The sequence below is a fragment of the Oncorhynchus masou genome, chromosome 11, assembly GCF_036934945.1.
Source record: "Oncorhynchus masou masou isolate Uvic2021 chromosome 11, UVic_Omas_1.1, whole genome shotgun sequence".
Taxonomy (NCBI): Eukaryota; Metazoa; Chordata; class Actinopteri; order Salmoniformes; family Salmonidae; genus Oncorhynchus; species Oncorhynchus masou.
Window position 1 is genome coordinate 29,197,645 of NC_088222.1, and position 26,313 is coordinate 29,223,957.

Below are 26,313 nucleotides of genomic sequence, written 5' to 3' on the forward strand. Positions count from 1 at the left end.
TCCTGACACGGGAGGTCTGGAAGCTAACACATTCAAATGCAACTGTTTCTCCATGCTGTCGAACGCGGGGCCAAGGCCGTTCAGTTAAATACAAATCTTCTCCCTCCTTCGAACCATACGATGTTCTTCCAGCACCGGTCAGCTATTAGCAGCTATAAATTGACAACCGCAAAATGTGTTTATCGTCCCACAACATTACCCGTTTGCCAATTGCCACATTGCACTCTGGGATATGTTCGCATAGTGCTCACTATTCTCAGCTAAATCATCAAGATACATCAATAGAAAAACTATATTTCCCAGAAAACATGGTGTAAGTGTAGAACCTTAATCTTCCTAAAAAAAAGAAATGACGTAATTAAATAAAATAAAATTTTATTGGTGCATACACATATTTAGAAGACGTTATTGTGGGTGTAGCGAAATGCTTGTGTTCCTAGCTCCAACAGTGCAGTAATATCTAACTACTCACAACAATAAACACAAATCTAAAAGTAAAATAATTAAATCAAGAAAAATATAAATATTAGGACGAGCAATGTCGGAGTCCGGGAATATAAATATATATCTGTAGAGATATATATATACACACTATTCTATCCTACGTATTTTACAGATATATATATATATATATATATATATTGAAAACACATTATATATATATATATATATATCTGTAGAATACGTCGGATAGAATAGTATATAGCAATAGTTGAATAGGATGTAATTGACTAGAATACAGTATATACATATGAAATTAGTAAACATTATTAAAGTAACCAGTGATTCCATGTCTATGTACACAGAGCAGTAGCCTCTAAGGTGCAGGGTTGAGTAACCGGGTGGTAGCCGGCTAGTGACAGTGACTAAGTTCAGGGCAGGGTATTGGGTGGAGGCCGGCTAGTGATGGTAGTCTGATGGCCTTGAGTTAGAAGCTGTTTTTCAGTCTCTTGGTCCCAGCTTTGATGCACCTGTACTAACCTCGCTTTTTGGATGATAGCGGGGTGAACAAGCCGTGGCTCGGGTGGTTTATGTCCTTGATGATCTTTTTGGCCTTCCTGTGACATCTGCTGCTGTAGGTGTCCTGGCAGACATGCAGTGTGCCCCCGGTGATGCGTTGGGCAGACTGCACCACCCTCTGGAGAGCCCTGCGGTTGCAAGCGGTGCAGTTGCCATACCAGGCAGCGATACAACCCGATAGGATGATCTCAATGGGTTAGGGTTCAATCTGTAAAAGTTTGAAAGGGTCTTTAGGGGAAAAGCTGAAATTCTTTAGCCTCCTGAGGTTGAAAAGACGCTGTTTTGCCTTCCTCGCTGCACTGTCTGTGTGGGTGGACAATTTCAGATTGTCTGTGATATGTATGCCAAGGAACTTGAAGTTTTTCACCTTCTCCGCTGTGGCCCCGTCGATGTTGATGGAGGCATGCTCCCTCTGCTGTCTCCTGAAGTCCATGATAATTTCCTTAATCTTTGTTGACGTTGAGGGAGAGCTTGTTTTCCTGGCACCACTCTGCCAGGGCCCTCACCTCCTCACTGTAGGCTGCCTCGTCATTGTTGGAAATCTGGCCTACTACTGTGTCGTCTGCAAACTTGATGATTGAGCTGAAGGCATGCATGGCCACACAAGGAGTACAGAAGGGGGCTGAGCACACACCCTTGTGGGTCCCCTGTGTTGAGGATCAGCGTAGTCGAGGTGTTGTTTCCTACATCCACCACCCGGGAGCGGCCTGTCAGGAAGTCCAGGACACAGTTGCACAGGTTGGGGTTCAGTCCCAGGCCCGAGCTTAATGATGAGCTTGGAGGGTACTATGGTGTTGAAGGCTGAGCTGTAGTCAATGAACAACATTCTTACATAGGTATTCCTCTTGTCCAGATGGGATAGGTTAGTGTGCAATGCAATGGCAATTGCATCGGCAGCGTTGCGTGGGTTAACAAGCTTAAATATCTTACGTCGGCCATGATGAACGAGAGCCCACAGTCCTCGGGAGGGGCCCACGTCGGTGGCACTGTGTTTTCCTCAAAATGGGCGAAGAAGGTGTTTAGCTTGTCCGGGAGCAAGACCTTGGTGTTGATTACAGAAAACTGTATAACAGAAAAATGATAATCATCATTATATTGCCAATGGCAATGGTTAATCATAGTCATAACAAGCATAACAATCATAACTGGACCCTAATCATCATCATCGTCCCATTCCCTTGGATTAAATCAATGTTTATTTATTGGTTGAGTACACTGATGTTTAGATGTTATCGCAGGTGCATCAAAATACTTGTGTTTCTAGCTCCAACAGTGCAGTACTACCTAGCAATACAAAATGTTTATATAATACCTCTATGGGTACAAAGCATCAGTTCATTGCAAAGTGTGCAAGGAGCTGTGCAAGTGAGCAAGGTGAAGTATATTACAGAGGAGCACTACCATAGAGTAACCAGTGGAGGCCAGTGTGAAGCAGGCCAGAGATGAACAGTTTCTTACTTTTTATACACAGCTTCTGACTCCTCAGTCAAATCAATTAAGAAATAGCCTCAATACTGACATGTGTAAGGATTTGTGTATGTTCTTGGGTGTCCGTGGCAGCAGGGGTTGTTTCACCATGACATCATCATCATTGCTTCAATCCCCCCATCATTCCCTTCCTCCCTGACCAGGCTGGAGTTTGATATTGCTGAGATTCCCCTTTGAGGCGCAGAATGCCACGAGCATACATATTACCGTATGTAATCATGAAGAACGCAGGCAATAACCCTGGTTGCTGCTATGTCATTGTGTTAACCTTCTACACTCTATCCTGATTCTTAAAATTATGAAAACTGTCATTGATGCAAATAGAGTCATCCCCATACAGAGACAATACAACTTATATGGTCATCCCTCTGTGACATGACCTGAGTGAATCCTACTACTATAGAATATCCTTCCCTGCAACAAAGCTCCACAAGAGGGCAATAAAGGAGATAACATCAGAGCACAACTACATGCCAATATAACCCTGTAGAGCAGGGGTCGACAACTGGCGTTTTTTGTGAGGGCCCCAAAGTTTTTCAGTAATTTGTAAAAAAAGTTTTGGGTCATAAAAGACTAAATATCACCATGAATTCTACTAAAAATTTATATTTTAATTTAGGAAATATGTTCCCAAGTATTCCCACAAATAAAAAGAGAGACAGTATGATTGTGTCTTATTGTAATCAAGGTATGAAATTGTTATTTTCAAATACAATCTATTTTTGGGTTTACTTGTGGTCAATTTGCAGTGTGCAAATTACTATAATTATGTTCAGGCCACCCAACCATCCATGTGGACAAAAATCAACCCACAACAAAAACTAGTTGCCTACTCAAGCTGGAGAGCTCTCTCAGGAACTAACTGACTGAGTAATGACAAATGATCATTCATGGTTCCCCACTACACTGCACATACAGTACATATCACACCCGCTTCCATATAACATGGCAGACATACCATGTGTTGAAGTTTTGGCTCATTTGCGTGCAAAGTAAAGCTGTGGTTTGGATATTTCCTGGTACTGTTTACTTGACAGAGGTGGTTAGAGAGTATTGTTGAGCACAGACGAACACATGCACGCTCTCTTGCTCGCTTCACACAATAAGTCTTTCATCTGTCAGGTGTGATTATCTGCAGTTTTTAAAGGGCCACTCCTTAAATGAGGAAGTTGTTTGAATAGGACATTCTGTTCTTTACATCTTGTCATAGTGTGTTACGCAGTTTTGATAACACTCAGCGGTGTCTGATGTTTAGATAAGTTATAGAAGAAAAGCTTTATCAAGCTTATAGAATCAGAGTTTCACATGGAACAAACAAATTCCTAACATGCCACAGAAGAACCCATTTCACAGTATCACAGCATTCACAGTTACAACCTGGCTCAAGATTGTACCAAACAAGGGAAAACCACACACTCAGTAAAGGAATAACAAAATTAATTTATTCCATAAATAAAGTGAACACTCACAACAATAATCAGATGAGATATGAAGGTCAGTAAATTACACATCAACTGCCAAAGCCACAACAAAACAACAAACACTATGCACGGAGAGAGAAATCTCTGGCTGAATGGGGAAGTAGTTGCTTTATGCCACAGCTGAGCTTTCACAGGTGTGCCCCATCAGCACTGACGACTCTACTCCGCCCACCAATCTCCTGCAGGAAGTAAGCGCAGCAAAGCCCAGTAGACAGAGCAGGGAGGGGCGTCACATCACTTTTTTCTCAATGTACCACACGCATACTGTATGTAGGGTATGTTGAGACATGTTTTATATTCAGCATCAGTACATCAAGGGAGATATAGTATTTTAACTAAGAAAGATACTTACATATATTTCAGGATGTTGTGTATCACTGGAAATAATCAGAATTCATATAAACAACAACTGTTTTGAAAACAGAGCATGTCCAAAAAAAGTGGTCTCTTGGCACAATTTATCCCAGATCAGATATGGAGTAAATTGAGCATAGGGACAGGGTAGGGTAGGGAGAGTGGGGTAAGTTGAGCCATGTCTTACATTCAGCATCACTGGGTCAAGGAAAATACAGTATTCTTTCTAGCAAAGATATCCACACATATTTCAGGATGATGTGTATCCCTGGAAATAATCAGAATTCATGTAAAAGTTACTGTTTTGAAAACATAGCTTGTCCAGAAAATGTGATCTCTGGCCACGGGACAGGGTAAGTTAAGCCGCCTACTCATTTCTGTATTGATAGAAATATTTCCCTAACACAATTCAACACAACAACCATCAATTTTGTGTATTTTAATAATTTTAAGCATCTTTTAAGCATTGTGAAGTTTTGATAACCATGTAAATCTCTCTAGGACATGGTGACTTTAGATAGAAGCATCATGAAACTTAACAATGTCAATTCAATTTGAGTTGGTGAAAATCTGTTTTTGGAGTCATCAGGTTTGAGGAGTTAGCAAGGTGACTTTGGTCAACTCAGAGTTCAACTTGGGTAAACAGCGTCAGGTCAATCCACTGCTGGTGCTTCTTGTTAAGAGTTGCCCGCCAGGTCTCTGGAATCACCAGCTGCATTTAAGGGAAAGACCGAGTTAAACTACCAACATGAGCAAATATTAAAATTACCATTTACAAGCTTGTAATTTATTATTAAAAAATCATAATAATCTCAGCACTTTCCGAGACATGCTTTGGAGGCAGGAAGGACATCCCCCTCTTCTGTTGGTCTGTGCCACACCGGGGCAAAGACAAAAGCCTGGGGTAGATTACCAGGGACAGGCCGAACATGAGGCAGGAGGGAGCGCTGGAGGTACCTGTACGTCCAGGGGTTCATACATATACATGTAGAGAATACATAAGTGACAGCTACGGTATTAAGCATTCTCAGCACCATGAGAGCAAATCTACAGTCAAGCCGTGGCATGAAAGGTTAGTGACAGCTACTATATTTAGTTATGTAGCTGTAGCAATAGGACAAAAATGCATAGGCCTATATGACATATACAGGAAGGGAGAATCATCACGGAAGGGTTTTCATCTTTGCAAAGTACGCACGGCATTTATGGAAAGCATGCATGTAAAGTTGTCTAGCATTCAATGCATGTAAGATCTAATGGGCAAATAGTAAGATTAACACAATGCATATATTATCTTATTGTGAAGTACTCAAGCTTGCGAAATGTCAAGGGAATTGAATAGCCTACCTAACATAGCAGACCCATATGCATATGTAGATTGAAATGTAAGGCTAATATCACAATTTTCACACCATTAAACTAGCTAACATTATGCATGTATTAGCTAATAAATGACTGATACTGCGAGATACATGTTGAATAAACCTGTGCCATACACTGGAACCGAAAATAAACTACTGTAGCATGCTAACGATACTGTACTGTAATGTAGCCTGCATCACATGCACACGATTTCACAACCACAAGCCATAACACTCCTGAACATCTAGTCAAATGGCTACCCAGACTATTTGCATAGAATATCCATTTGAGCATGGTGAAGTAATTAATTACACTTTGGATGGTGTATCAATACACCAAAGGCACAAGCGTCCTTCCGAACTCAGTTGCCAGAGAGGAAGGAAACCGCTCAGGGATTTCACCATTATTGCACTAAAGTAATACGGCAAAAAATGTGGCACAGCAATTCACTCTTGGTCCTCAATACAAAGGGTTAGGTTTGGGGCAAATCCAATACAACACATCACTAAGTACCACTCTTCATATTTTCAAGCATAGTGGTTGCTGCATCATGTTATGAGTATGCTTGTAATCGTTAAGGACTGGGGAGATTTCAGGATTAAAAAAATCTACTGAATGGAGCCAAGCACAGGCAAAATTCTAGTGGAAAACCTGGTTCAGTCTGCTTTCCACCAAACACTGAGCGATGAATGCACCTTTCAGCAGGACAATAACCTAAAACACGAGGCCAAATCTACACTGGAGTTGCTTACCAAGGAGACAGGGGAGGTTCCTAAATGGCCGAGTTACAGTTTTGTCTTAAACTATGGCAAGACTTGAAAATGCTTGACTATTTGCACATTTTGTTACGTTACACCCTTATTCTTAAATTGCTTTTATTTCCTCATCTATCTACACATAATACCCCATAATGACAAAGCAGAAATAGGTTTTCCGAATTTTTAGCAAAAGTAAATGTAAAAAATGGAATTATGACATTTACATAAGTATTCAGAGCTATGAGACTCGAAACTGAACTCAGCAATATCCTGTTTCCATTGATTCTACAACATGATTGGAGAGTCCACCTGTGGTAAATTAAATTGATTGGACATGATTTGGAAAGGCACACACCTGTCTACATATGGTCTAACAGTTGACAGTTCATGTCAGAGCAAAAACCAAGCCATGAGGTCGAAGGTATTTTCCTTAGAGCTCCGAGACAGGATTGTGTCGAGGCACAGATCTGGGGAAGGGTACCAAAACATTTCTGCAGCATTGAAGGTCCCCAAGAAAACAGTGGCCTCTATCATTCTTAAATGGAAGAATTTTGGAACCTCCAAGACTCTTCCTAGATCTGGCCATCCGGCCAAACTAAGCAATCAGGGGAGAGGGTCCTTGTCATGGAGGTGACCAAGAACCCAATGGTCACTCTGACAGGGCTCCAGAGTTCTTCTGTGGAGATGGGAGAACCTTCCAGAAGCACAACCATCTCTGCAGCACTCCACCAATCAGGCCTTTATGGTAGAGTGGCCAGACGGAAGCCACTCCTCAGAAACAATATTCTCTGGTCTGATGAAACCAAGATTGAACTCTTTGACCTGAATGCCCAGAGTCACGTCTGGAGAACCTGGCACTCTACGGTGAAGCAGCATCATGCTGTGGTATTTTTCAGCAACAGTGACTGGGAGACTAGTCAGGATCGAGGCAAAGATGAACGGAGCAAAGTACAGTGAGATCCTTGATGAAAACCTGCTCTAGAGCACTCAGGACCTCATATTTGGGATTTGGGATGTCATGGTAAATGTGATATTTCAGTTTATTTTTTATTAGCAAAAAAAACAACTGTTTTAGCTTTGTCATTATGTGGTATTGTGTGTACAATAAGGCTCTAACGTAACAAAATGTGGAAAAAGTGAAGAGGTCTGAATACTTTCCGAATGCACTGTACCACAAAAGCCAGTGGTGCCTTATTGCTATTATAAACTGGTTACCAACGTTATTAGAGGAGTAAAAAAAACAATGCCAGATACCGGTGATCTACTATGATATGATATTTATTTATTTATTTTACCTTTATTTAACTATGCAAGTCAGTTAAGAACAAATTCTTATTTTCAATTATGGCCTACGAACAGTGGGTTAACTGCCTGTTCAGGGGCAGAACAACAGCTTGTCAGCTCTGGGATTTGAACTTGCACCTTGTGGTAACTACTCCAACACTCTAACCACTAAGCTACCCTGCCGCCCCAATATATCATGGCTGTCGGCCAATCAGCATTCAGGGCTTGAACCTGAATGCTGATATAATTCAGCTATAATTAAGCAATAAGGCCTAAGGGGTTGTGGTATATGGCAAATATTCAAAGGGCTGTTCTTATGCACAACGCAATGCAGAGTGCTATGACACAGCCCTTAGCTGTGGTATACTGGACAAATATCACAAACCCCAGAGGTGCCTTATTGCTATTATAAACTGGTTACCAAAATAATTAGAGCAGTAAAAATAAATGTTTTGTCATACCCATGGTATATGGTCTGATATACCACGGCTTTCAGCCAATCAGCATTCAGGGCTCGAACCACCCAATTTATAATAAACCATCCAGTTTATATAATAAAACACATCACATGTTTGGTTGGAAGTTGTGTGGAATGGTAGAGGTGTGGCAATTGAATGGGCCAATCACAAGCAGCTTTAAGGTGTACGCGAGAACAGGGCAGGGCCAGTTTGGCTCGTATCCACCAACCAGCATGTGCTGAGAACAAACACAGCTGCCTTCTCATGACGTAACAGGGTTTAAGGGGTTATAAAAAAACAACGAAAAAAACTGCTGTTGTTCTTTTGCCCCTGTATCGACTCGGAATTCACGTGTTATCACGAGGTATCAGCACAAAAGGATTTCACCGGTTTTCCTAATCCAATTTTTACTCTTTTATTTAAGGTAAACAAACTTATGTTCATAGGCCTGTCAAAAGTTTACTGATGGAGAATGTAAAGTTAAATTTATGTCACTGGTTATGCTTTGATAGTGTTATTTTTCTTGTGTACTGGTTGGTGTTAGCATCAGATTTTGACTAACCTGTTGCCATCTTGTTTTTCAGAATTTGTAGTATGTTTTTAAGAGACATCATTTTTGAACGTTTTTCTATGGATCAAATCATAGTTGAAAGTAATTTCGACCAGAGAGACGCCTTTAGAGAATTCTGATCTCTTGCCTCCAGTCCTGGTTCCCTTAAGTGACGGTAAAGTATTCATAATATAGAGGAACTGGATAACGTTTAACTTCAAGTTCTTTTGCCCGATCTCCAGATGTAATGGCCACTTTTTTTTTGTTTAGATAAACATTAAGTTGAAAGGTCTTCAACTTTAATTGTATTATAATTAAACAATTTTAATATTGGCTTGCCTGTTATTTAGAAGTTCATTGTTTAGTTTTTCGATCGCTACATTTTATCCCTGCACGCACGGTGTTGATTAAATGGGTTGCTCATTGTCTGCTTCAGCAACGCATGAACAGGGTACAGCTCTCCCTTTGACTAGTTATTTCCTGTCAAGCACTACTGAGTAGACCACAAAGTGAGGTCTGTTCCGAAAATTGAGTAGACTACAAAGTGAGGTCTGTTGAAACAAGTTGGCTGCCACTCCTTCATGTGCTTTGGCCCCTTTAATTAAGGCCAGTAGGTCAACTGTAGGCTCCCATAGTCTAGTCACTTGAGTTTGGCAATTACAATTGTGATTTGGCAACATGTCACTGACAATTATGAATATTGCCATTGTAAAATTGTGTTGTCCCTCCCTTTTCCAGAATTGGGTAGAGTTCCCTGTCTCGTCTTCACCTCATCAGTCTTCTTAAATCTTCACATTCCATTCATCTTGATAAAATGGTTGGCTTCAGACCTGCGGAAGTGCCCCCAACCGCTGCTGTGAAGTTTATTGGTGCTGGAACAGCGGCCTGCATTGCTGACCTATTCACCTTTCCATTGGACACAGCCAAAGTCCGGCTACAGGTAAGCCTAAGGAGCATGTGTTTGTTGAAATTAACTGGTGGGGTCCTCTATTGTAGTATGATTTAATGGAGAATCCAAGCATTGCCCCCTTTAGCTGTTGGGGACCCAGGATGGTTACGACTGGTCACCGTTTCTCTGAAATCACCTGAAAGAACTCATTTGACAGGTCAAATGTGGCGAGCCATCATACTAAAAGGGATGCTTGATGCTGCTGCATCAATCATATTGTCTCTAACTCATTATTACTGTCTTGGATCCACATTTGGGAACTTGGTTGGTCCACAAAATGATACCCAAATCCATTACCTACCCAAGATGACCCCTTTCATTTTTGGTTAATTGTATTCACCTTATTTTATTTTGCCAACATTAACTGACTTGCGCCTTCTATTTCTTTCAATTTTGTCCCTCCTGACTTCCTTCCCCCAACTAAGTGGTCCAGGATGGTTAAGCCCTAGGAATTGGCAGGCCCTGGACCTAGCATTGTGGACACTTGTGGCTGGATTCTCCTCCCACATCTGCCAGTGCTCCCTCCCCAGTGTCTATGTTAAGTCTCTCTCCATGCCCCTTTTGTTCCGCACAGATCCAGGGAGAGGGAAAAGGTGCGGCAGCTAGTCATGGCACGGCAGTGCAGTATCGGGGTGTGTTTGGCACCATCACCACCATGGTGCGTACAGAGGGTGCCAGGAGCCTCTACAGCGGGCTGGTGGCAGGGCTCCAGAGGCAGATGAGCTTTGCCTCTGTCCGCATCGGCCTCTACGACTCTGTCAAGTCATTCTACACCAAAGGCTCTGACCGTGAGTACATGTCACATACTGTATACCAACCTCAACCTTTTTAAATTGATACTTATTCTCTATTGAATGTTACTCAAACTGTTCTGATTGCCCATTTCTCTCAGATGTAGGGATTGGAAGTCGTCTGCTGGCGGGCTGTACCACTGGAGCCATGGCAGTCGCATTAGCCCAACCCACAGATGTGGTGAAGGTGCGCTTTCAGGCACAGACTAGTTCCTCTGGGCTAAACCGGCGTTACCATGGCACCATGGAGGCCTACAAGACCATTGCCAAGGAAGAGGGCATCCGTGGCCTGTGGAGAGGTGGTTGTTTGCTTTATCACAAGTATCATTTGTGCCTTTGTCAAATGTTTTTGTCAGCAGTATTGCTAACATTTCCATCCCCACCTTGCAGGTACTGGCCCAAACATTGTCCGCAATGCTATCGTGAACTGCACTGAACTGGTTACATATGACCTAATCAAAGACCTACTTATTAGAAACACACCCCTGACTGGTGAGCCATTGCCTTGCCACATATTGTGCAGAATGACTGACTTTTAACTGTCATGCTTCCCTCTGGTATTGTGATGCCTCTCCTTAACCCATTCCATTCACCCAACAGATGACCTCCCCTGCCACTTCACATCTGCATTCGGTGCAGGATTCTGCACCACAGTGATTGCCTCTCCTGTGGATGTGGTGAAGACGCGATATATGAACTCTGCCCCCGGCCAGTACAGCGGCGCCCTCAACTGTGCTATTGCCATGGTGACCAAGGAGGGACCCCTTGCCTTCTACAAAGGGTAAGCCATGTGTTTTAGTTGCTAGGGAGTAGTCTCCTGGCTTGGGTTGCAACACCTTCTCAATCAGTGGTTTATTCGATGTTGCTGCTTGCTTTGTAACATTCATGAATGTCTAACAACCTGGTCGTTTTATTTCCTTCTCCGGTTTATTTGAATTTTTGCCTGCATCTAAGTTGTCTCTATTCTCTCCCTACAGGTTCATGCCCTCTTTCCTCCGACTGGGCTCGTGGAATGTGGTGATGTTTGTTACATATGAGCAGCTGAAACGTGCCATTATGGCTGCCCGCCAAAACTACACCACTCCTCTGTAGACCTGGCCATTGGCTGCAGTAGAGGGTGACCCTGTGCTGATGTGGTTGCTTTTAAATTTTTATTCAACAACAAAAAAGTGGCCCATGTAGTTTCCTTTTTAACTACTTGTCACTCACCTTTCACTCAAGTGTCTTTGTACTTACTTCTGACAATAAATTATATTTTGAAGTGGCTTCTCTTATGCAAATAACTTCACAATCTCACCTGTACCTACTGGTAAAGAACACCATTCTCAAATAGGGGTCCAAGGAAGGAGATTTGCAATCAGGCTGTATTTAATGGCTGTTTATTCAGAAAGCTAGGGCTTGGTTGATCAGGTGTTTCTTCGCCGCCGAGAGCTTTTGAGGGAAGTGAATGTCGAACTGGATGATGAGATCTCCTCTCTGGGAGGGATCCTGGGACAGAGGCATGCCTTCTCCAGACACCACTTTGCTGTATTTTGGACTGGGTGGGGAAGTGAGAATTTTAGCATAGGTAATTTGAAGCTTTGACATACAAGAGATGTACACTTGCACCTTGTCAAATCATGTATGAATTACATCCTGTAATTACTTTACTAAACTATGATCATGCTGTTTTCTAATCTTACAACAAGCAGGGTAGTTGCGAGTATAGTAGCATTTCCTAATCACAAATGGAACGGGCTTGGAACACTGCCAATTTGACTGGTACACTCAATGGCTGCCTGGTATTTTAATTTGGTATGTTATCAACTAATGCCGGATTGCCATGATAATGTAGACTTCATTCAAATGTATGGATTTTTTTTAACGTCAGTTGGGTCAACATCTCATGCCTCATTGCATTAGCGGAAACAAGACTTCTCAGGGCAGGCCTGGTTGTAGTGGGATGTTTGTCAAATTAAATGTTTTGTTTACCCTTAACTTCTAACCTGCTGCATGAGTGCCCAGTCAACCGGCAGACCTGCCCTGAGCAGCCTTGGTTCCCACTAATGCGATACAGCACAGAGCGAAGGGTACGATTCCTGATTTTACTTCCAGGCATTGGTCTAGGTTCAAAATATACAGGTTAAAACATCCCATAACATTTTGCGACTATTGGAAAAAGGAACCAGCTTCCGCGTTCGGAATGACTGAATGGTAGCAGCACAAAGTGAAACTAAATCGTAGTGAATGTCAGCGAACAAGTGGCTGCTTTATTTAGTTATCTACGGCCACTTTATTGCAGGTCACGTTTTCAATGCGAATCCAGCAATGGCGCTGGTCTCTTGGATTTGTTTGTCTTCAACCTCGGCATGGGTACATTCTGCCAGTCCATACATTATGCCATCATTGACCTGGATGTGGATGCCTGTTCTATTCATTCTATTTGACACTGTAGTGAAATCGTCTTACAATAAACAAAGTCAAGCCCCCCCCCCCCAATACAGTAGTAAAAGCACTACTCACTGCACAATGTCATTGATGGGGATATTGAGTATCCTGTCATCTAGTGTCTTCACTTCAACAGCGAATCCAGTCAAAGCCTGTGGGAAGGGGAATATACTAATTGTGCGTTGAAAGACCTCAATACAGATTTAATGTCTGAAGTATTGTGGAAGAAAAATAGATATTCTACTCAACATGGGAGACATATTTTGCCTACAAAATTATTGCTGAGATAACATGCCTAAGACCAAGTTGGAACACAATAGTTCTACAGTAGATTGCAGTAGATCTGCCAGAAATAATTCTTTAGTGACCCATTTTGACCTGGACAAAGCATCAGGTGACTCTTTGTAGGGACTTGAAGTGAGTTAAACAAAGCAGACTATTGAGTGAAACATGTTCTCTGTACTTTCCCTGCAGGGTCAGACTTGGATTTTCTCACCTTCTCCAGAGAGATCTGGGCCGTAAAGACCAGGTCATTGTGTTGCCTTGCAAACCGGGGATGACTCTTCTGCCGCACAATGAACACAATATCTGCAGGAATACTGTTGGGTCCCTGGGAGAAACAACCAGCTAAATGTGTTAGGGAGGGGACTCTGAAAATTTGCACTGAACAAAAATATAAACAACATGCAACAACTTCAAGGATTTTACTGAGTTACAGTTAATTTAAGGAAAAAAGTTGATTGAAATAAATGAATTAGGTCCTAATCTATGAATTTCATATGAACGGGAACACATATGCATCTGTTGGTCAGACACCTTTAAAAAAAAAGGGTGTGGATCAGAAAACCAGTCACTATCTGGTGTGACCACCACTTTCCTCAACTCCTTCACATAGAGTTGGTCAGGCTGTTGACTGTGGCCTGTGGAATGTTGTCCCACTCCTCTTCAATGGCTGTGCGAAGTTGCTGGATATTGGCAGGAACTGGAACACGCTGTTGTACACGTCCACCCAGAGCATCCCAAACATGCTCAGTGGGTGACAAGTCTGGAAGAACTGGGACATTTTCAGCTTCCAGGAATTGTGTACAAATCCTTGCTACATGGGGTCCTGCAATATCATGCTGAAACATGAGGTGATGGCGGCGAATGAATGGCACGACAGTGGGCCTCAGGATCCATCACAGTACCTCTGTGCATTCAAATTGCCATCGATAAAATGCAATTATGTTTGTTGTCTGTAGCCTATGCCAGTCCTTACCATAACAGGGTTCCCATAAGTTGCTTGGTGTGCTTAATATACTTGAATTTGGCACTCTGAAATTCATCTACTGAAATCCCTTGAAAATCTGAGTTTCTCAAGTTTACTTCAAAAGTACTTGAATTAAAATGAGAGAACAGCAAATGATAAAAATGTTAATATGAAAAATATTTGAGAAATGTATTGGTCTTGGAATTAACTTCCAGGCAGACTACCGAGTTTTACTTCCTCACGTTTCGCGCTCTGGTTGCCAGGCGAGCTCGCTCATTCCACCCATACTGCCACTCAGCCAGGCAGGTATAGAACTCACTGATTAGGCGCCACCAAACTTCACATCGATAGCTAAAATGCCTGGTCAAATGTAGATTAAATTCTGACTGGCAGGATATTGATGTTTATGAATGAGGACATTGATGTTTATGAATGGGTTTGTCAGACCCAACTAGGGGTGTGGTGGAGGGTACGCACCTTTTTATTTGTGAAATAGAGTTTACTCACCTTTTTATTTAGCTAATTATCATTACCCACTTATTGCATTCCCAACGTTGATCAACGCTCAGAAGGTTTCTTGATCTGAGTTCTAATCACACCTACCTCTGTGAACGAGTGGAATATAGTGAATGATTCATGTATGCTTGTTATGTTCGCCTACTCTCACTGATTTTTTTATTTCACCTTTATTTAACCAGGCAGGCTAGTTGAGAACAAGTTCTCATTTACAACTGAGACCTGGCCAAGATAAAGCAAAGCAGTGAGACACAAACAGCAACACAGTTACACATGGAGTAAACAAACATACAGTCAATAACACAATAGAGAAAAGTATATATACAGTGTGTGCACATGAGGTGAGGCAATAAATAGGTCATAGTGGCGAAATAATTACAATTTTGCAATTAAACACTGGAGTGATAGATGTGCAGAAGATGAATGTGCAAGTAGAGATCATGGGGTGCAAAGGTGCAAAAAGAGATAAATAACAGTATGGGGATGAGGTAGTTGGATGGGCTATTTACAGATGGGCTATGTACAGGTGCAGTGATCTGTGAGCTGCTCTGACAGCTGGTGCTTAAAGTTAGTGAGGGAGATATGGGTTTCCAGCTTCAGTAATTTTTGCAATTCTTTCCAGTCACAGGCCGCAGAGAACTGGAAGGAAATGCGGCCAAAGGAGGAATTGGCTTTGGTGGTGACAAGTGAAATATACCTGCTGGAGCGTGAGCTATGGGTGGGTGCTGCTGTGGTGACCAGTGAGCTGAGATATGGCGGGGCTTTAGCTAGTAAAGACTTATAGATGACCTGGAGCCAGTTCCTTTGGCGACAAATATGAAGCGAGGGTCAGCCAACGAGAGCATACAGGTCGCAGGGGTGGGCAGTATATGGGGCTTTGGTGACAAAACGGATGGCACTGTGATAGACTGCATCCAATTTGCTGAGTAGAGTGTTGGATGCTATTTTGTAAATGACATCGCCGAAGTCAAGGATCGGCAGGATGGTCAGTTTTACGAGGGTAAGTTTGGCAGCATGAGTGAAGGATGCTTTGTTGCGAAATAGGAAGCCGATTCTAGATTTAATTTTGGATTGGAGATTCTTATTGTGAGTCTGGAAGGAGAGTTTACAGTCTAATCAGACCCCTAGATATTTGTAGTTGTCCACATATTCTAAGTCAACCGTCCAGAGTAGTGATGCTGGATGGGCGGGCAGGTGCAGGCAGCAATCGGTTGAAGAGCATGCATTTAGTTTTATTTGCATTTAAGAGCAGTTGGAGACCACGGAAGGAGAGTTGTATGGCATTGAAGCTCGTCTGGAGGTTAGTTAACACAGTGTCCAAAGAAGGGCCAGAAGTATGCAGAATGGTGTCATCTGCGTAGAGATGGATCAGAGAATCACCAGCAGCAAAAGCGACATCACTGATGTATACAGAGAAAAGAGTCAGCCCGAGAATTGAACCCAGTGGCACCCCCATAGAGACTGCCAGAGGTCCGGACAACAGGCCCTCCGATTTGATACACTGAACTCTATCTGAGAAGTAGTTGGTGAACCAGGCGAGGCAGTCATTTGAGAAACCAAGGCTGTCGAGTCTGCCGATAAGAATGTGGTGATTGACAGAGTCGAAAGCCTCGGCCAGGTCAATGATTACAGCTGCACAGTATTGTCTCTTATTGATGCCGGTTATGATATTGTTTAGGACCTTGAGTGTGGCTGAGGTGCACTCATGACCAGCTCGGAAACCAGATTTCATAGCGGAGAAGGTATGATGGGATTCGAAATGGTCAGTGATCTGTTTGTTAACTTGGCTTTCGAAGACCTTAGAAAGGCAGTGTAGGATAGATATAGGTCTGTAGCAGTTTGGGTCTAGAGTGTCTCCCCCTTTGAAAAGGGGGATGACCGCAGCAGCTTTCCAATCTTTGGGGATCTCAGACGATACGAAAGAGAGGTTGAACAGGCTAGTAATAGGGGTTGCAACAATTTTGGCTGATAATTTTAGAAAGAGAGGTTCCAGATTGTCTTGCCCTGCTGATTTGTAGGGGTCCAAATTTTGCAGTTCGTTCAGAACATCAGCTATCTGGATTTGGGTGAAGGAGAAATGGGGGAAGTTTGGGCAAGTTGCTTTGGGGTGTGCAGGGGTGTTGACCGGGGTAGGGGTGGCCAGGTGGAAAGCATGGCCAGCCATAGAAAAATGCTTGTTGAAATTCTCAATTATTGTGGATTTATCGGTGGTGACAGTGTTTCCCAGCCTCAGTGCAGTGGGCAGCTGGGAGGTGGTGCTCGTATTCTCCATGGACTTTACAGTGTCCCAGAACTTTTTGGAGTTTTTGATGCAGGAAGCAAATTTCTGTTTGAAAAAGCTAGCCTTTGCTTTCCTAACTGCCTGTGTATATTGGTTCCTAACTTCCATGAAAAGTTGCATATCACGGGGGCTATTTGATGCTAATGCCGTATGCCACAGGATGTTTTTGTGATGTTCAATGGCAGTCAGGTCTGGAGTGAACCACGGGATATATCTGTTCCTGTTTTTTTTTATTGAATGGGGCATGCTTATTTAAGATTGTGAGGAAAGCACTTTTAAAGAGTAACCAGGCATCTTCTACTGACGGAATGAGGTCAATATCCTTCCAGGATACCCGGGCCAGGTCGATTAGAAAGGCCTGCTCGCTGAAGTGTTTTAGGGAGCGTTTGACAGTGATGAGGGGTGGTTGTTTGACCGCAGACCCATTAACGGACGACAAAAGCAAAAGGCAGTGACCGCTGAGATCCTGGTTGAAGACAGCAGAGGTGTATTTGGAGGGCAGGTTGGTTAGGATGACATCTATGAGGGTGCCTGTGTTTTTACAGATTTTCGGTTGTACCTGCTAGGTTCATTTATACTTTGTGTGAGATTGAGGGCATCAAGTTTAGATTGTAGGATAGCCGGGGTGTTAAGCATGTCCCAGTTTAGGTTACCTAACAGCACGAGCTCTGAAGATAGATGGGGGGCAATCAATTCACATATGGTGTCCAGGGCACAGCTGGGGCAGAAGGTGGTCTATAGCAAGCGGCAACGGTGAGAGACTTGTTTCTGGAAAGGTGGATTTTTAAAAGTAGAAACTCAAATTGTTTGGGCACAGACCTGGATAGTAAGACAGAACTCTGCAGGCTATCTCTGCAGTAGATTTGCCTTGTTAGCAGCGCATCCATTCACCACTCTGTCCAGCGGGAAACTCTGCATACGACATAGGCAGAGAGGTGAAACGAACAACCTCAGCCCAGACCTACAGTGGCAAGTAGTAGAGAGACGCCGCTGACAGTGGGAATTATTTTAACGTCCCTCGACTCCTGCCGTGTGTTGGTAAAGTAGTGGTATAGCTTTAAAACATAAAGTGCATTATGGGTGATGTAGTAGATTAACTTTCGCTTTTGATGCAATTGTGGTGGCAGTAATGTAGCAGAACTGTGAGCCACACCCTTTTTGAGCCATTATCCCACTTTTATTTTGTCATTCAGATTACCTCACATGGTGTACAAGTTTAAGAAATGTCAACTACTTAAGTAGAGTTCCAGACTAACTCGTCATTAGCAGCGGATAAGATCCCCAAATGTGGGAATAACCCCAGAGCATCCATAAATTGCTCTGGCCCTGGAGCTAGCAAGTGAAGGCTCCCCTGAGCCTTCCTGACTACGGTCTGGAGGCGAGGAAGGAAAGGTAACACTGGGGGCTCTTCCCGGGATTTATCCTGCCTGCATCAGTGAGTTATTCACATTCTACCGGAATATCAAAGAGAAATCAATGGGGGGAAAAAAGGACTTTCACGAAGTGATGGCTAATGAAGTTATTCATCATTGTCTGAGTAGTGGCTGACGTTCTAAATTAAGTTGTGAAATGGCGGCTACACACAGGAAATCTGTTATTACGAGAAAGAATCCGCCTGAGGATTCAACGTGCTACTCAAACCCATTCATGTCGCGAACTACAGTGAATGAAACATGCTATTACAAATCTCATTTGCCAACTGGATACATTTATTTGATGTTGCAAATGCTAACCGTAACTGCAATTAACTTATTCCAAGTTCAGATGAAGCTAATATGCAGCCACCTGCAGCTAATATGGCTGACTCGTGCTGTGAGTCATAGACGTCTCCTCAACAGCCAAGGAGAGAATCAAAGCCATTCAAACCTCTTGAAAAATGGAAATGTGGGTGACAGTGGAATCGAATCATAGCTAAGTCACAACCAAAACTGTGCCAGCTGGCATGCTAGATGCTCACCTGAAAATGCTATCTCTGGAAATGTGTTTCAACCAACTACTGAAATGCTGTATACTCCATGCACTAACCCTTTCAACTCTGCCAACCACAGACTCTATGCAGTGAGAACACCTGTAGATGCTGCTGACTCCCATTACCCACGCAGAATGCCAGCAGCTCTGCCTTCTACTCCAGCCATGCCTCCTGTGGAAAACCACCACTCACAGTCGCAGGACAGCTATGGATGTATCTGTTGGATGCTCTGCACACTGAAGAAAATTACATATACTGTTATGAAAATGAACAGTCTCGCCCCAGGCGAGCAAGATCCAGTTCACATGGCAGGCAGCCCCAGCGTATACATTATGATATCTCATCTGACAGTAAGGACGAATATGCTACTCGGAAGGAGAGGTTCCCCACACTACGACCAGGTCAGTTTGATGGTCTGAGCTCATGGAAATAGTTCTTACATCGCTTTGAGAGCTGTGCAAGAGCTAATCACTGGTCAGAAAGGACAATATCAGTCCAGCTGAGATTCTGTTTAGTGGCCGTTGCAGGGGTTGTGGCCCACAAGAACCCTAGGTCTTCTTGTTGAGACTACTCATGCATAGTGGGGAGGTGGACTCGGCATACGGGCCAGCATGGGTGCATGCGCCTGCCATTGAGTTGACACAGAGAGTGTGCAAACCACGTGAATCACTGCATGTGTTGAGAGATTACATTTATGAGAAAGTGTCCATTGTATATGCAGATCGCTCTGAGGGAGAACAGGACTCCATCAGTGTGGATGTCTTCACTAATGTTATTGGATGACAGTGGAGACTCCAGCATTGTGCAGAAGCTACTGAAGAAGCATCCATGCACATTGGCACAAACCTACGAGGTTGCCCACAGATACGAAACCACCAAGCGAGCAGCTAACAGTGATACTCAACTAATGCAGTCTGGTGTGCGAACTACAGAGTGGAGAGCCAGAGCAGCTACCTTACAGGTATGCATCGACCACAGCGAAGATGAAGGTGAGAGTTGGACCACACCACCTGTAGAGCGGCGTCAGAAACCTCCAAAGTCCAGCTTCAAGCCACACAAACCAAAGACTGGTGAGTGCAAAAATACAAATTGGAACGAAATCAGAAGCCACAACTGCCAAGGCATTGGACACATGAAACAGAGTCCCTGAATCACCCAATTCCACCGAAAGCCAAAACACACCTGCTGTTCTCAGTGTCAGGGGCACAGGTCCCGAAATGTGTATCCACCTACTATTCTACAACATGGACGTACAGTGGGGCAAAAAAGTATGTAGTCAGCCACCAATTGTGCAAGTTACCCAACTTAAAAAGATGAGAAAAACAAAATCCAGAAAATCACATTGTAGGATTTTTTATTAATTTATTTGCAAATTATGGTGGAAAATAAGTATTTGGTCAATAACAAAAGTTTATCTCAATACTTTGTCATATACCCTTTGTTGGCAATGACAGAGGTCAAACGTTTTCTGTAAGTCTTCACAAGGTTTTCACACACTGTTGCTGGTATTTTGGCCCATTCCTCCATGCAGATCTCCTCTAGATCAGTGATGTTTTGGGGCTGTTGCTGGGCAACACAGACTTTCAACTCCCTCCAAAGATTTTCTATGGGGTTGAGATCCTGAGACTGGCTAGGCCACTCCAGGACCTTGAAATTCTTCTTACGAAGCCACTCCTTCGTTGCCCGGGCGGTGTGTTTGGGATCATTGCTGAAAGACCCAGCCACGTTTCATCTTCAATGCCCTTGCTGATGGTAGGCTTTGTTATTTTGGTCCCAGCTCTCTGCAGGTCATTCACTAGGTCCCCCCGTGTGGTTCTGGGATTTTTGCTCACCATTCTTGTGATCATTTTGACCCCACGGGTTGAGATCTTGCGTGGAGCCCCAGATCAAGGGAGATTATCAGTGGTCTTGTATGTCTTCCATTTCCTAATAATTGCTCCCACGGTTGATTTCTTCAAACCAAGCTGCTTACCATTTGCAGATTCAGTCTTCCCAGCCTGGTGCAGGTCTACAATTTTGTTTCTGGTGTCCTTTGACAGCTCTTTGGTCTTGGCCATAGTGGAGTTTGACAGTTTGAGGTTGCGGACAGGTGTCTTTTATACTGATAACAAGTTCAAACAGGTGACATTAATACAGGTAACAAGTGGAGGACAGAGGAGCCTCTGAAAGAAGGTCTGTCACAGGTCTGTGAGAGACAGAAATCTTGCTTGTTTGTAGGTGACCAAATACTTATTTTCCACCATAATTTGCAAATACATTCATTACAAATCCTACAAATGTGATTTTCTGGATTTTTTATCTAATTTTGTCTGTCATAGTTGAAGTGTACCTATGATGAGAATTACAAGCCTCTCTTGTCTTTTTAAGTGAGAGAACTTGCACAATTGGTGGCTGACTAAATACTTTTTTGCCCCACTGTATGTGCTCTTTAGGACCGTTACGACACCATTCACCTAGACGGTAAACGTCCACTCCAGCTATCGATTGTGCAGTCTCTGCAGGGCATTGGTCCTGTAAATGTCAAAGTCTTTGGAGAAGTTCACCTGTCCATTCAGGTTGGTACCAGCACAGTGAGTGTTAACACAGAGAACACCGAAGCCATCCTTGGTCATCCATTCCTGGAGCAGGCGCAGGCACAGGCACACCTTGATTTTGGCAGCCAGAGGATTGTACTGTTTGGTGAGCAGGTACCCTACTTCAACTCGAAGAACAGACCAAAAGTGCCTGTCATAAGAATAGCATGCACAGCCGTCTTGATGTGAGATGTGAGAACATCGTGCCTGGGAATGCACACTTCCGGGAACCTGTCAGAGGATGACGTGGTGCTGAGCCCAACTAAAGGATTAATTGAGAAGCATCGTCTTCTGGTGACACAGGTTGTGGTTGACGCACAGGCCAATAATCAAATCCCCATCAGGCTCTTCAACCCAGGAACAAAGTCTGTGAAAGTAAAGAAGGGTGCTATTGCCGGATTCCTCCGGGCAGCAGATGTTGATCAGGCCACTGATATTTCTTCCATGTCACCAAAAACTAGTCTCGTCTCCCCAGCGGTTCCTGCTCACTTACAGTCGGTGTATATGAAGACCTCAACTGTGCTAAGTGCAGACGAATGTTGTCATGGCATGCAAAAAGGACCAGACATATCATCTATGTGTGAACTACAGGGCTCTAAATGAGTGTACTATTAAGGATGCATATCCACTTCCTCGTATCCAAGGCACTCTAGATACCCTGTCAACGGCCAAATGGTTTAGCACTTTGGACTTAGCGTCAGGCTACTGGCAGGTAGAGCTTACTCCCAGGGCCCGTAGGCGGACGCTTTCTGCAGCAGGAAGTGCCTCAATGGAATGTGATGCCTTTTGGGGTCTGCGACGCACCACTGACGTTTCAACATCTAATAGACCGCGTCCTGGCCGGAATGCAATGGGAGACCTGCTTAGTAAATCTAGAGGACATCATCATCATCCTGGGAAGGGATGTCACAGAGATACTCCAACGCCTGGCACAAGTGTTCGATCGGCTACGCCAAGCTAAACTGAAATTGAAACCCTCCAAGTGCTGTTTCTTCCGCCGACAGGTGTTTTCCAAACACGGCATCGCCACAGATCCCAGAAAATTCTGAAAGTCCAAGAATGGTCCCAGCCTACCTGTTTCAGAAGTCCGTCAGCCTGGCCTCGTACTACTGACGATTTGTCAAACATTTTGCTGCTGTAGCCAAGACCCTTCATGAGCTTACAAAGAAGCATGCTCATTTCCGGTGGACGCCAGAGTGCCAGGACGCGTTCAAAGAATTAAAGAAGATACTCACCACCACGCTCGTCTTGGGCTATCCACTCAATGGTGCTTTGCTGGTGACACTGTCGGCAATTTATTTAGAATTCAAGGCACACTTAACCAGCATGGCTACCACAGCATTATGCAGTGATACACCATCCCATCTGTTTTGCGCTTAGTGGGACTATCATTTGTTTATCAACAGGACAATGACCCAAAACACACCCCAGACTGTGTAAGCACTATTTGACCAAGAAGGAGAGTGATGGGATGCTGCATCAGATGACCTGGCATCCACAATCACCCGGCCTGGAATTTGGAATGAGTTGGACCTCAAAGTGAAGGAAAAGCAGCCAACAAGTGCACAGCATATGTGGGAACTCCTTTAAGAATGTTGGAAAAGCATTCCAGGTGACTTCCTCAAGAAGCTGGTTGAGAGAATGCAAAGAGTGTGCAAAGCTGTCATCAAGGCAAAGTGTGGCTACTTTGAAGAATCTAAAATATATTTTGATTTGTTTAACATTTGTTTGGTTACTACATGATTCCATATGTGCTTTTCATAGGTTTGATATCTTCACCATCATTTTTACAATGTAGAATTATTTTTTTTTGTGTGTCCAAACTTTTGACTGGTACAGTATATATTTTCTTATTAACTCTTATTTTCTGAAAATGGCATTGTTAGTTAAGGGCTTGTAATTAAGCATTGCACGGTAAGGTCATGTTGTATTCAAATAACATTTGATTTGAACTAAGGGCATTTTACACTGTCAAAATTAACTTTCATGTCATTATGTGTTGGAACATCATGGGGGGCCTACAATGTAGTGAAATATAAAGACAATTTGAATATAAAGACAATTGAATATTATGTACACTGAAAAAATATATAAACACAACATGCAACAATTTTAAATATTTTACTGAGCTACAGTTCATTTAAGGAAGTCAGTCAATTTAAGTAAATTCATTAGGCCCTAATCGATGGATTTCACATGTCTGGGCAGGGGTGCAGCCATGGGTGGGCATGGGAGGGCATAGGCCCACCCACTTGGGAGCCAGGGATTTATTACAGACCGAAATACTCCTCAGTTTCATCAGCTGTCTGGGTGGCTGGTCTCAGACGATCCCGCAGATGAGGAAGCCGGATGCGTAATTCCTGGGCTGGCGTGATTCACATGGTCTGCGGTTGTGAGGCTGGTTGGACGTACTGCCAAATCTTCTAAAACAACGTTGGAGGCGGCTTATGGTAGAGAAATGAACATTCAATTCTCTGGCAATAGATCTGGTGTACATTCCTGCAGTCAGCATGCCAATTGCCCTCAAAACTTGAGACATCTGTAGCATTGTGTTGTGTGACAAAACAGCACATTTTAGAATGGCCTTTTATTGAACCCAGCAGAAGGTGCACTTGTGTAATACTCATGCTGTTTAATCAGTCTCCTAATATGCCACACCTGTCAGGTGGATGTATTTTCTTGGCAAAGGAGAAATGCTCACAAACAGGGATGTAAACAAATTTGTGCACAACATTTTAGAGAAATAAGCAATTTGTGCATATGGACAATTTCTGGGATCTTTATTTCAGCTCATGAAAGATGTGACCAACACTTTACATGTTGCGTTTATATTTTTTGTTCAGTGTAGTTTACCAAGCTAGCAATTACTTCACACTGGAAAAGGTTAAGCTACACTAAAGCTACCCTTTAGTGTAAAAAACATAGTTTACTTAACTAAAGTTAGTTTGAAAAAGTAGTTCACTGCATCCAAACTACTTCATGAAATTATATGTATATCGGACATTTCAAAGACAACTTTGATGCAAGAACAGATCAGTTTGGGGTCATATGTTAACAGAATGCCTATTAAAGACAAATAATGTTTCAATTGAGAATTAGGAATTAGGCAGGTCTGAAGCCAAAAAAGAAAGGAAATGATTGCCTACTAAACACTACCTAGATATGAATTGTGATTAACTACCACCAAGCTATCACTACTCCCCAACACTGGTGGCTAAGTTATATCTATAGAAGATAAACACAGACACTCCCCGCACGACTAGATATTTATGTGTACAAACACTAATGTGGCAGGTTGGAGCCCCTGAGGGAACTAACGTCTGTAAAACACATAGCTAAAAAGCACAATAATTTAAGCACTGAGTGGGTGATGATTATCTTACCTGATCACCCTCCTTTGGGAATGTTATCCTAGTGTCTTCATTCCATCCTGGTTTTACAATGATAGTCAATATTTTGTCCTTGATACTGGATGTGTGTCTATCTTCATTCATGACCTGGTTCAGAGGTTGAGCAAATGTACACTGAATCTGATACTGGTTACCTGAAGTAAGCAGTATGGCATCTGAACAGAATAGCAATGTTTAAAGTTAGAGCTTTTCTTTTTTAACTACTCAATATAGGCCTATAGGTATGTTGATTGAATGACATCTCAACACTCTTCAGGCATTATGATCCCATCTTACCCTACGAGATATTTTGATCTTTTTGGTACATCCATAGAAGAGGTCTTCCAAGGCCAAGTGAAGGTCCCTTTCAATGGGGGAGTCTTGTGTTTTCACTCCTCTTCCTCGCAGGCCTCCAAACCCAATGGCCACTTCATTCCCATCTTTCATGTGGAAGTCTGAAGAGGGAAGCATTTTCATGCAAGAACAGGAAGAGTTGTCATTACTATGGAGATCATTTAGATAAATCAAACAAGTAAAACTTATATAAAGAAAATACTGAATGTTCTTTTTCCTACCTGCGAATGGGTTGTCACCTCCAAAAAACTGCCTGAATATCTTGTCTGGGTTTCCATGGTAGATGTATCCTGATGTCCAAGCTCCAGTCTCCCCAGACTGAAGTGGGATACCTCCTTTCAGACCCTCTTCTCCAAACTTGTCATAGGTTGCCTTTTTTCGAGCTGAAAAATAAATATTGTAGGCCTATCATTTTATGTGACCTGACGTCTCTGAAGATTTCCCCAAGCAGCAATGAACTTATCGTGGCAGCGGCTACACTGATGATTGTTGTAACGTTTACTTACGGTCACTCAAAACATCATAGGCCTCGGCAAGTTGATTGAATTTTTCATAGGCACCCGGTTTGCTGTTTGTGTGAGGATGGTACTTCAAGGCAAGTCGTCGGTATCTACAGGTGCAAAAAAATACAGCTAAGCATTGTTGTTTTTATGAAAACGTATCTAGTAGGCTAGCTAATGTAATGTAGGTAAAAATGTTTTAGCTTTTGTCATTTTGAGACAAAGATTAAAAAAGTAACTAATCTTACGATTTTTTTATGTCTGCATCTGTCGCATTTCTATTTATCTCCAATGCTGCATAATAATCCCTCCCCATTGTCGATTAAAATAAAATGAACATGTAATATGAAAAGCTAAACAATTATAGAAAGCTAACTAGCTAACGTTACTGTGAGCTAGGTCTTACAGTAAGAAAATAAAAACATGGGATGGACCATTGTTTGCGGTTTCTGTATTTGGTTGCCATAGATGCGCGACGCTTTAAATGTATTTTATTGGGAGTTGCCGATGGATGGCGCCAAATCAAAGGTTACAACCCCTGTAGTCACCGTGCACATTCG

The 26,313-nt window shown here is 42.9% G+C and overlaps 2 protein-coding genes across 3 annotated transcripts; one reads left to right on the forward strand and one right to left on the reverse strand.

Moving 5' to 3' along the window:
* Nucleotides 1-358: 358 nt before the first annotated feature.
* Nucleotides 359-26,235, reverse strand: dnajb13 (DnaJ heat shock protein family (Hsp40) member B13). Of its 2 annotated transcripts, XR_010456828.1 has the most exons (9): nt 26,002-26,235; nt 25,760-25,863; nt 25,475-25,636; nt 25,197-25,354; nt 24,894-25,007; nt 13,419-13,532; nt 12,998-13,074; nt 3,978-5,300; nt 359-2,082 (listed from the first exon to the last, which is right to left on the reverse strand). XR_010456828.1 is itself a non-coding variant. In XM_064978067.1 (8 exons), exons 1-8 carry the CDS (start codon nt 26,067-26,069, stop codon nt 11,879-11,881), a joined length of 951 nt encoding a protein of 316 aa, XP_064834139.1. In that variant the 5' UTR covers nt 26,070-26,235; the 3' UTR covers nt 11,839-11,878. The 2 variants fall into 2 exon arrangements, 1 of the variants encoding a protein (XP_064834139.1); XM_064978067.1 differs by lacking the exons at nt 359-2,082; nt 3,978-5,300 and adding an exon at nt 11,839-12,032.
* LOC135548452 (mitochondrial uncoupling protein 2-like) lies at nt 8,502-11,761 on the forward strand. The gene is made up of 8 exons (XM_064978068.1): nt 8,502-8,629; nt 8,790-8,930; nt 9,494-9,695; nt 10,279-10,492; nt 10,597-10,794; nt 10,886-10,987; nt 11,096-11,276; nt 11,473-11,761. Exons 3-8 carry the CDS (start codon nt 9,570-9,572, stop codon nt 11,585-11,587), a joined length of 936 nt encoding a protein of 311 aa, XP_064834140.1. The 5' UTR covers nt 8,502-8,629; nt 8,790-8,930; nt 9,494-9,569; the 3' UTR covers nt 11,588-11,761.
* Nucleotides 26,236-26,313: the final 78 nt, after the last annotated feature.